The 12,086-nt window shown below is 39.3% G+C and overlaps 1 protein-coding gene across 24 annotated transcripts in view; it reads left to right on the top strand.

The window, feature by feature from the left end:
• The window catches only part of ENPP2 (ectonucleotide pyrophosphatase/phosphodiesterase 2), a 104,333-nt gene that overhangs the window by 21,711 nt on the left and 70,536 nt on the right, over positions 1-12,086 (top strand). For 16 of the 24 annotated variants that reach the window (XM_070221773.1, XM_070221770.1, XM_070221772.1 and 13 more), the window contains exon 2: positions 8,934-9,036. In XM_070221773.1, coding sequence (XP_070077874.1) covers positions 8,934-9,036 — 103 coding nt within the window. Of the gene's footprint in view, positions 1-7,997; positions 8,719-8,933; positions 9,037-12,086 lie in introns of those variants that run through there. The other 8 variants (XM_014728075.3, XM_070221764.1, XM_001496713.7 and 5 more) reach the window with 5 other exon arrangements.

Here is a 12,086-nt window from a genome sequence, read left to right as displayed (position 1 = left end):
AACTTCTGGATCTCATTTATTAGTTCTAATAGTTTTTATAGATTCGTTAGGATTTTCTATATACAAGATCATGTCATCTGTGAATAGAGGTAGTTTTATTTGTTTCTTTATAATTTGAAGGCCTTTTATTTGTTTTTCTTGTCTAATTGCCCTGGCTAGAAGTGCAATGTTAAGTGGAAGTGGTAAGAGAAACATCTTTGTCTTGTTCCTGATCTTAGGAGGAAAGCATTCAATCTTCCAGCATTAAACACGATGTTAGCTGTTAGTTTTTTGAAGAAGTCTTTTATCAGGAAGAGGAAGTTCCCTCCTAGTCCTTATTTGTTGAGTGTCACTAGCTGTTGTTTGATCGCGAGGGGAACCACAGGGATAGCAGTTTTGCTTCCTCCCTGAGAGGGTGCGACTGTGCTGCAAAGCATGTGATAATGCCGTTCCAGTAGCAAGCATACACTTCTTTTTAGGTTTGAGTTCAAACAAATTTCTCAAGTTGAAGCTCAAATTCTTGGGGCTTTCCAATTCAAATAGAGGGTCTTTATTATGGTAGTTGAAACTTGTGCCTTCAAAGCTGTCTCCAGAGTCATCCCACCCTTCACCAAATCAGTACTGCTCGTTTTTGCTTGGGGTTAGAGAGAATGTGCAAAGGGTGGTTCATAACATTTCTACCTTCAATCTACATATAATCTCTCCATAAATAAAGAGAAATTTCCTAGAACCTATGTCACTACTAATCATCTATGATGGGCCCACGACGTTGCTAAATGCTGAGAACATGATAGCAGATAATGCAGTTTTTATCTTTCTGTATATACTAATGGCTAATATTTGTTTTCTATGTCTCAGGCACTGAGCTACTTGCTTAACACATTGTATCATTTAGTCTTCATATCAACCCTCTGTGATAAGAACTGTTATTATTTTTCTTAAAAGAAATCTGAGTTTTAGAGAATTTAAGTCATGTCTCACGCTTGAAAGTGGGAGACCCAGATTGGTTGGACTCCAGAATCCAGACTCTTAGTCTCTATATCATGTCGTTTATTTCTTCCGCTCTCTGGGAATTTATGCTCTTATTGCTGAGACAAGAGATTCTCAAATAAAACAGGGAACACTGGAGAGACAAGAGATAAATGTCTTGGGTAGAATTTATAGGTTCTTTTTTTTTTTTAAAGATTTTATTTTTTCCTTTTTTTCCCCAAAGCCCCCCAGTACATAGTTGTATATTCTTAGTTGTGGGTCCTTCTAGTTGTGGCATGTGAGACGCCACCTCAGCGTGGCTTGATGAGTGGTGCCACATCCACGCCCAGGATTCAAACCGACGAAACACTGGGCCGCCTGCAGCAGAGCGCACAAACTTAACCACTCAGCCACAGGGCCGGCCCCTATAGGTTCTTGAAATGAGGATGGTGCAGTGGGGCCTGTAGTTGTGATGGAGATTCTTATGATGATGCTGACCTTGGGGAAGGCCATGGATTAAAATTTGGAGCACAATGGAAAGAGGAGGACTTCAGGGCTGAGAAACAGCATGAGGAGAAGTGTGGACATAGAGATGAGCTTGGACTCCTTTAAGAAGGGTTTGACTGTAGTGAGAGTTGCTGTCATGCATCAGCAGCCCAGCCTGGGGGCATTTGAGTCAGAATTTGGTGTGTGTGTAGGTATCTGAATACTACAATGAAGGGTCTGGATTTAGAACAGAATTTAAATAACGGAATTCATTTACTTATTGATTGTTTTTGTTTGTTTGTTTTCACAAATTGTACTCCTTGAATTTCCAGGTTTCCGAGAAGAGGCCGTAAGGAGAAGGGAGGTGGCTTGTTAGATAGGATCCCGGTTCCCCACCCCTGCTTAAAGTAGAGCAGCTCCAAACTTAGATGTTGGTATTCATTTTGAGATAAGCATTTTTTTTTTTTAATAAAGGGTTACAAACCATAGAGTTAGCCCAATAATCCTGCTGTACAGAGAAAGAAACATGAGCTTGAAGTGACACAACTAGTTAGAGAGCAAGAATTCAAGTTCAATTTAAGCTCCAGTTCAAGTTTCTTGATGCCAAGTACTTCATTCAACAAACATTTGTGGTCTACCTATTATATCTCAGGAAAGATGCAGAGCTCTGTGGAGTGCAAGGATGACTGGGCGCTGCATTCGAAGAGATCACAAGAGATAGAGATGCCTCAAAAGAGATTACAGACGATGTGGGAGCAGAGCAGAGTTGCCCATCGCTCTGCACGGGAAGGGCAAAGTCGGGGGTCGGGGGAGGGCTTCATGGAAGAGTGAGCCCTCACCTGAATCTTCACAAATGCATTGGTGTTTGCAAGGGGAGATTAGGTGGAGAAGGGCATTCTAGGCCAAAGCAAAAACATACATTACAGAATGGAGGAGTGAGAGAGCACAAATTAATAAAAGGACAGCAGATATTTCTCTAATTAAGAAAACTTACCGTTTGTTAAGCATTCTTCCATGCCAGTCATTGTGCTAGGCAAATTACATGGATTATTTCATGTAATACTCTTAAGATCCTATGAGCTGGATACAGATGAGAAAACTGAGTCTTAGGATGGAGTATTAATTCACTTAAGGGTCGTGTGAGGTCTCACAGTTAAACAGTGGCAGAACTGGGATCTGAATCCAGAAGCTTAATTTAGAATCCCATGTGTCTTGCTAAGCTGTTTGGATTGTATCCTCTAGGTCAGAGCTTCTGAAACTTGCAGCAGAATCATCTGGTGGGCTTGTTAAAACATAGATTCTGGGCTCTACCTCCTCAAGTTTCTGATTCAGTAGGTCTGAGGTAGGACCCAAGGATATGCATTTCTAACAAGCTTCCAGTGATTCTAACCTTGCTGGTCCAGGGATCACACTGTGAGACCTGCTGTGATAGGGATCCACTGGAAGGTTTTAAGTTTGGGAGGAAAAGAATCAGATTTGCATTTTGTGCAGGGTCCTCTGGGCAATGAATGAGAATGAATTACAGGTTGAATAAGAGAAGATTCAATGATACGGTGTTTGAAGGGGGCCGAGAGTGCAAACAGGAAGAGCAGTTAGGAGACAAACTTCTAATGTGTCCAGGAGAATGACGATGAAGGGATGAATCTAAAAGTGATCACATAGGAAGATAATTTAAGTACTAACCACACTCACCAAACTCTGATAAATGATGGTATTTGTTGTAATTAATAACTAGAATCTATAGACATGGTGTCTGATTAGAAGCAAGAGATGAAAAGATTGTAGAAGAGCAAAAACTGTTTTTCAGTTTTCCATAAAAAGAGATAAAGTTGGGAGGGTGAACTTGTTGTTTCTGTAGCTGCGGTTTAGATGTGTTGAGTTGAGGCCCTCATGTGGTATAGTAGAGAGACATCATGCTGGAGTGGAAAGAAGACTAAGCCGGCTTAGGAGGCTTGGTTTCCAGTCCTGGCTCATCACTTATTTGACCATTTTGGAGATGTCACATACTCTTTGAACCTACATTTCTTCATCTATGAGTGGAGTTGACAATAACTTCTCAGCCTACCCATGTGGGACTAGAAGGTAAAGGATGTGAGTCTTCAACCCTGTGATGAAACTTTTGGTAAAACAATTCTCTAGTCATATACCCACCCATTCGTGCTCAGATACCACACAGTCCACATTATAAAGCAGACTCAGTGATGAAAGCCTTGATGAGGCTCACACACATGCTGGTGAGCCATTTTACCAAACTGTTACACCCTTTCTCCATCCACCAAACGTTCAGCACGTAGGTTTCAGAGTAGCTGAAAAGCAATAGACTTAAATTGAGTTTTGAGTTTTAAAATGTTTCATTAGAAACAAGAGTTAGGAACAAAGTTGAGTTATTTCCTGGGAGTAATTCTTTTTAAACTTCAATTATGAATAAGTGTATTTTCAGTGTTTAAAGTCCACTATGACTTTACTTCAAATCAACTGCCTTAGAGGATTTTTAAAATCACTGACGAATGTTTTAAAGCTATTACCCAAATCCCTTATTTTAACTATTTAATTCTAGAGTGTTAGCAAATGAATACGTATCTCTTTGTCTTTCTTATAATTCAATGAAAACTTAAGAATTGACTTTACTGCATATGTATTTGGCCATCATAAGTGTTAAGCAATTCATTAGCTCAGGAGTCGCACTTAACACCTTCCTGCCCTCAACCCCAAACCCAATTCATGAACAAGTCTTTTTCCTAACTCTCCAGACTTCTCCTTCTCCACCACTACCATAACCTTTTTTGGTGCAAGGTGTCAGTATTTTTTGTCAGGTTTACTGCCGTAGTCTCCCAACTGATTTACAGTATCCCTTCTTGACTCCCTCCAATGCGTATCCACACTGTACAGAAATTAATACTTCAAAATCCGATTAGAATTCAACCTGCTTAACCCCTTTTAAGGCTTTCTATTGCTTTTGGGATAAAGACAATAGCACCTAACATGACCAGCGAGGCCTCACATGAACTGGCCTTTGCTAACCGCCTTCTCCACTCTCATCTCACTCCATGCTCACTTTTGTTCTTTCTGCACAAGTCAAACTGACTGTCTTTTCATCTCGTGGATGTGCTGTGCCTCCACCCCACACAGAACCTTTGTACGTCCTGTTCTGTCTAGAATCGTTTCCTCCTCTCTTATCTAGCTACTCCCACCTACCTTTCACATCACAGCTCCACTGATACTCTATGAAGACTTCCATGACCCTTCTGCCTAGATCAATCCCGAATTATATGTTTTCATAGCACCAATAACCTCTACACTTACCACAGTTGCAATTTTATGTTTATTTCTAGGTCTATTTGACTAATATGGAGGGCAGGGGACTATGTTTGGTTCAGACCCCCATATAGTACTAGTGCCCAGAACAGTGCTTGGTACACAGTAGGAGTTAATGAATGAATATTCTTAGAGGGCAGAGATTGTTCTGGTGTAAGGGCTTATGCTTAGATTCCATTGGAAGTAAACATAATGTATAGAAGTTTATAATATAAACTGAAGTCATTGAAAGATGTGACAGTGTTGGTTTTAGCTTTGCATTGTGTAAAACTAATAGCACAAGTCCTGTTTGTATTTGAAGAGCATATGCTATTTCTCCACTGGAGAACGCCCTGGGACCAGAGATTACCCATAAATCTTTGCTTCTGTGGTTTAGAATCTTAAGTGGTGTCTACTTTATACACATCTGCAGTCCTAGATTGTGGGAGCAATTGAGCCAGCTTGTTCCTCTATTAGCCGTCATAAATTTTTGCTCAATTTAGATCGGTAAATCCCTTTTGCAAAGAATGTTGTCCAGTATTTGTTCTGAATTTCCTATAGCCTGCAAGCATAGTAGAATTTAAAAATAAGACTTAGTTCAAAGAGTTGGAAAATAGAATAGGAAGAATATGTGTGGGAGCTCTTTTCTTACTTTCATAGTGCATGTGCTGTAGTTACTAGTAAGTGATGCCACCGAAAATCAGGTGGTTGGGAATTGTCTAACATTAAAGTCTTAGAAGTGTTCTGGGAATAGTGTTAAGTCAAGGCAGCCTTACCCAGTTAATTCTGCATAATGACAAACTGGATATAGGTAGTTTGAATCAGTTCATGAAAATTTCATACTTACTGCAGGAGGCAAGAATGACAACCCTCAATTACATATCTTTCAAATCTCAGTGTTAACCTCAAGCCCTCTTACCTTAATCAGAGCTTGGGAACAAGGATTCACAGAACCATTTCATGAAAAGATAGACTGTGCATTTGTATAAATGCAACTACTGTATTGCAATTAAGCAATACCCACAGTGCTGCTTTGTGCCATCAGCAAAGTAAATAAAATACTGTTCTGCTGCTTACAATTTGGAGATGATTCCCATGGAGGAACAGCCATGGTTTGTCATTAAGACATCTAAACTTTAATGTCCAATTAATAGTGATGTTATTAATAATATATTAAAATTATATTATGAATTAGTCCAAGCAATTCAACTTTCAGGGTGTAAACAGATTAACTCAGAGCAATTTATTCTAACGCTCTGTTTCTCTAACTGTGGCCCTTACATTGCTTGCATCAGAATACCCTATTGTGCCAGTTCTTCTCTGGCCCCTGAACTCCCCCTGTCTTCTCCCCATCCTCTACACCTAATGAGTCAGAATCTTGGGGAGTAGGCCATAAGCATCAGCACTTCAAAAAGGTCCCCATGGTGAGTCTTATGCCCGAGAAAGCTTGAGAACCACAGAGTGATTTCTAGGGCCTGCGTCTGTCAAAAGATTTGTTTATAGTTGTGGCTTTTCTTCTGCCAGGGGGCAGTGTTCTCTGAAATATGGCTGGATTAATAAACCATGCTGGGAGTTAATTTTAGTCTTTCTCTTTACTTTCTTGTTTACTGACCCATCCACCGGTACCTTATACCCAAATCTTAAACATGATAGCAGGTGAATTTTCTTAATTTGGTTTTGTTATAGAAGGTTTTGGACTACATTCCAGTCATTTTAGTTGAGTTTCTAGACCTGCATTATGCATTATCAGACGTTTTGGTTTTCTCAGTTCTAGATAATGAGTGGTAATTGTATTTTGTAGTTATTTGATGCCTGAGTTAGAGACTTTGGTTATCCTCCTGACAGTTAATTTATAGGCATGTCTTGTAGTAAAATTGACTTTAGCTATGATTAGGTGGTGTTTCTGTGTGTGTATGTGTACGCATGTGTGCACTTGTGTGTATGTGTGTGTTAATGAGTTCCTTATGCACAATGACCTGGTAGAAGATAAAGTTCTTTGGCAGAATGGTTAACAGAAATAGTGGCTGGGCTCAATCCTCTTAGATAATTGGTAACAAGTGCTGTACAGAAGCCAATTATAGATCAACTTGGCTTTTACGCTTAAGGCTTTTTCCCCCTGCACAGCTACTCTGCATGTCAAAAAAATTAATGGATGATGTTCAGTTCTTGAGTCTAATTTTTTTTCAAGAGGAGCCTTCATTGTCCTCAAGCTGGGTTTCTAACAATCAAATGTCAGACAGAATCTAAAGTTGTTGGACTCCGGTAAGGGCTGGGGAGGTTGACGAGAAGGGGAGGCTGGTTTTCCAGAACATTTGGAACAGTGTGGCATTACAATGCAATCACAGGATTGCCTTGATATTTTCCTTTTTGGTTTATAGTTTTCCTCTTAAAAGCAAGTCTGCATCTTGAAATTTAACATAAATAGTAGAAAAATCTGACATGGAGTTAACATCTTTCATAAGCCATGCTAAACACCCAACTCCAAATCATTTCACTATGGCACACAGACTAAAGCAAGAGACTCCTGTAGAAAAATTCATAAGCCTACTATGGCTGCAAGAGTGCAAAATTAGAAGGATTTTAGACAGGCGACATAAAGTTTGGCAGAGTGTTTTCTTTTCCTCAACTAGCTGTTCCTAAATTCTAGAATATATAATGAAACCCAGGCCTACTGTGCAATCCACCACAAACAAGATCTTGCTTTTGTGCTCTCAAGGTTTATTTGAGCCGAGCCACTGCGCCGTCAGTAATGTTGCGTGATAAGTGCCGTGTTTGTTTACGTACACACATATGCTCTGTGCCAGAATGATGGTCCCCGGGCCTGGAGAGAGAAAAATCAAAGACAAGCCTTCTTCCCTCATTTGAATCCTAAAAGTGCACAACCTTTAAATAACTTTCGGGTTTAGAGACTTGATTTCCTTGAGAAGTCGCCTGGTTGCCGTATAACCTGGTCAAGAGATTTTAACGCTCACAATAGCCTCACAGGACGCAGTGTTTGGTGGCTAGATGACAGTTGAAGTGAGAAATAACTAGGGAAACAATTCCTTAAAACTAAATTCTTGCTGCCATTGAGATTTCCTTCCTAAATTCAATCACTAATAAAGCTTCCCCATCCACCCCTTCCCCCCACCAAAAAACCCCAAGCTGTCAGTGTTTTCGGGAAGAAGAGGCAGAGACGGGAGTTATTTTGTCCCTCCTCAGAGGGCAGGACTTTTTGCTGCTTAGCTGGCATTTCCAGTATTTTGATAAAACTTACTTCTCTAAACTCTAACAACGACATGGGGAAATATAATGCTATCTCTTGTGTTAGTTACAATCTTGAGAGAGTTCATCGTGAGAAATATTTGAGAAGTCAGGAGTTGCTGAGAATGTGGCAATGGGGACAGGGTCGTTTAAACTGCCAGAAAAGTAAATAAATGGGAAAGACAGGGAAAGTTATTAGGTTTATAAATTATAAAACTTTCCTTGCTTAAAGAAAATAAAGTCGTGAGGTTGACTACATTGAATAACTACATTGTAAAGCTTAAAAACTTAAAGCTGGTGGAAACCCTTTTATGGCTCTGTTTCATTTTTATCGGATAAAATACATTTGGTTTCTTTTTTAAAAACCATGTTTTTGTGAGGGAAGGAAAATGAACATGCACTGTTATTGGCCACAGCAACATAAGAAACCCTCATGTTGCCATAGGAAACCACATGAAAGTGTCTGTGTGTAAGGGGAGGGACCGATAAGGGGGTGGGGAAAAGGAGGGTGATGTTTCCAGCCTCTTAAGCTCAGAGCTGCGATTTGTGAACAAACGGTGATGAAATCAAGCTTTGGACAAATCAGAGGAGCCTATCAACCTCCCAGGTGGGATTACTTGTAGTTAATAGACTGAACTCAGAGCCCCAAAAAGCAGTGCATTCAGTGTAGGCAAAAGAGAACACGCTGCAAAAGCCTTTCCAAGAACTTCTGCCATGGCTAGGAGAAGCCCGTTCCAGTCGTTTCAGGTAGGAGAAGGATGGGATGACAGGGGCAAGACTTGATCTGGAGCATCAGCTGCTGATTTTGAATTTTTCTTTTTAAAATTAAGACAGCATTTTATGGTGCATTCTGGAAGTTGTAGGATTGGGTGGTGATGTTGAAGTCATTTGAACTGGCTTCGTATAATTTGCTTTAGTCTTGTCTGGCTGTATTTGACAACGAGATCTCTTTATTCCCTTAGGTACTATCCCTGTTCACTTTTGCCATTGGAGTCAATATCTGCTTAGGATTCACAGCAAATCGAATTAAGAGGGCAGAAGGATGGGATGAAGGACCTCCCACAGGTAAGCGTGGCAGCTATTTGCATTTTCAATCCCTTTAAAATATTATACACTAGGTAATCAATATAAACTCATTAAGAAACTCATCTTTAAGAGATAATCTTACAGTAAAACTAATTTAGTCCTAGATTTCCCTGAAAAAAAAATCCGGCTCTGTGTATAATTCAGGTGAGAGAATGTGGTTTAATTAGTAAACATTTATGATTACTTCATGATAACTGGCTTTTAAAATCTTTGTACTCTGAAGTTTATAAATGTTAAGATAAAAATTAAAACCCTTGTTAACAGGTGAGGCTAAAATAGAAGTGGTGAGAACAGGTGTTGGTTTAACATTGGAGATACATGAATTTGATTTATTATCATGTGATATAGGATGTAGTATTTGTCACCAGAAAGTTCTGACCTAGGAAAAAAGAGGCATAGAAGTAAAGAAGGCAGCGAGCTGTCTTTATGAAACTTGAGAAATTTAAGACTTTGAGATTATTTATCTAAAATAGGAAAAACGTGAAAGAGAAGAGGGGCTTAAAGAAGCTTACAGGATTGACTTGCACTCATTGTTTTTTCTTTTGGCATAAGGAAAGGTAAGTTCTAATAATGCTCCTTGACTTAACTAATAGAACCGAAGTGAAAGAGTTTCTTTCTACAATACACTGCACCATAAGCAGTGTGGGAATTCTTATAAAGGAGCTCCTTGTGCAAACGGAGGGGCTTAACTGACCAGGTCTTAAGTAATGAGTTGGTTAATTTCCTGGAAATTGGAGCTGCTGATGGTTTTATAAATAAAAATTACATATTAAGTAATGGGTACTCTAGGGGGCAATATTTTCTTGACTTTCCCTGACATCTCAGCATGTTTGTCTGCCTTCCTGTGAATTTTGCATCTCCCTGTGTTTCCTGACCTGGCTCCTCTAAAAGGCTATCACCTGTCTCTGGTTAGCCAGCATGCGATTTTATTAACCACGTTATGATACATGTATTGATGGAATACTGAGTTTTCCTTACATCAAGTAAGCTACTTTTGAGTATGCCAGAAGGTTGAAAGAATTATATTAGAAGTAGTTTAGTGAGTCAAAGTGGGGTGTGGTTGGGGTGAAGAGAAAATAGATCATAAAAATTGTACCCCCAGGGAGCCAGATAGACAAAATGAGTTGTCTTCTGTTGGGGAGGGAGAGGAGAGATCACTGGGCTGGAGAATCCTGTTTTTATTGGTAACAAATGCTGTCTTCAAAGACCTCTTTTTTTTTGTTCCAGACAAATATAACTCATTAACAATGACTATAACTGCTCACACTGGAAGGGGGATCAGATGCTTAGCGTGGTGCAGTGGGCAAGATAGCAGCTTGAGAGCCCACTCCTGGTTCTTTCCAATGCACCCTTGAAGGAGTTTTATTCTGCTTTATATCACTTCGGCTAAAACTGATACTAAAAGTTGTTTCGCTAATGAATGTACAAAATCAAGTCACTCGTTATTTTCAAAGTTGACTTTTTTTGGAAACAGTCATGAAAGTCCTGGACTGGCACCCTGGATCTATATAACTTGCTGTGTGGTCTTGGGTAAATCACTTGTGAAGGCTGTTTCCATAGCTGGACAATGAGGAGCAGGCCTAGATGATTTCTAATTTTCCTTCTGGATTAAAAAAAAGCCCATGATTCTATCCATTCTGTTTCATCGCCTCTTGAATTTGTGTGCTCTCTACTGGAGAACTTGAAAAGTATAGACCACATTTGTTAATCCTTGAATATATTTTATGTATAATAATTTATTTCCATACATTATAAGGAACAGCTATGAGAATTAACAAATCAATGCTACTTCTGGAAGAATGATATAACATATAATCTGTAAATCTACATAATCTTAAATAGACTACAAGATATTTGCTTGTTGAATTATTTAATTAAATCATTGATTATTTTAGCCTTTATAGTATCTTCTAAAATAATTTAATAGTGAAAATTCTACCTCTATGAAGCTTAGTCTTGGGCTACAATGCCATTTAAGTCTGAGTTTTAGGATTTTGGTGTGCCCGAACACTCGTTATTTTTAATTTTTCTGTTGATGTAGCTTACTGGTTGTTTAGGCGCTGTGCTTGATTTCTCTTGAATAAAGACTAGAGATGTACTTTGGAAAGTGGCTGAAAGCATCGTGCAGGGAGTTTACGCATTTTTATCTTTTTAAATGTTATATATGCCTTAGATACCACATGTAGTTGGTGATTCTGTCAGCAAGTACTTCGCATCAGAAGACATTGGGTGAATTTTTATATACGTATTAGAACAGGATACTAGGAGGAAAGGCAGCCATCCATATTCTTAACAGCGCTTTCATGTTCCAGCGAAATCCTGGGAGGTTCAGTGCTTCAAGGTTGTTTCACCAGATAGAAGGAACACAAAGGGTATTAACACATGGCCAGCTGCAGACTGACCAGAGCAAGGCCTCCCATTCAAAAGCATGCAGTTTCTTGTTTAGTACATGTGGTTCCTCAGAGTCTTCAACAATAGGTGAGAACATTCTACACAGATGCAGACCCTCTCTGCTGTACTGTGGGCTGGAGTGTTAGTTTCAAGGCTGTGGCAGTGCAAACAAACTGTTATAATTAATTAACTAGCAAACTTGTTAGCTGGATTTATTGTTAGGACCTAGTCGTCTATTGGAAATAATGGTGGAATAAGATTTCTTCTACCAGGTCATAGATAACATCTACAGATTTATTAGAAGACGTGAAATGAGCAGAGCTAACTATAACTCTGTTGGGTAAATGTAAGTAAGGTAAGTGAGATGCCTGGAATAAATTTTCAAAGAAAATGTAAATAATAAGTGCAATTCAGTTTGACATCTTTGTCCCATACACCTGATGTAGCCAACTTGCTTTACCTTTAAGATGCAAGAGAATTTTGTGCGTATATAGGTGTGTGTGCACTCATGTACGTGTGCATATGTGTGTGTTTGTGGCGTTATGGGGGAGTCTAGTTTACTAAAGTTTGTGATAGATAGTCTTTCAGTCTCCAGGTGGAAATGGGATATCCTCTGAAACATAAGCCACTGAATACTT

Source organism: Equus caballus, chromosome 9 (assembly GCF_041296265.1).
Source record: "Equus caballus isolate H_3958 breed thoroughbred chromosome 9, TB-T2T, whole genome shotgun sequence".
Lineage (NCBI taxonomy): Eukaryota > Metazoa > Chordata > Mammalia > Perissodactyla > Equidae > Equus > Equus caballus.
This window is presented reverse-complemented; position numbering and strand designations above follow the sequence as displayed.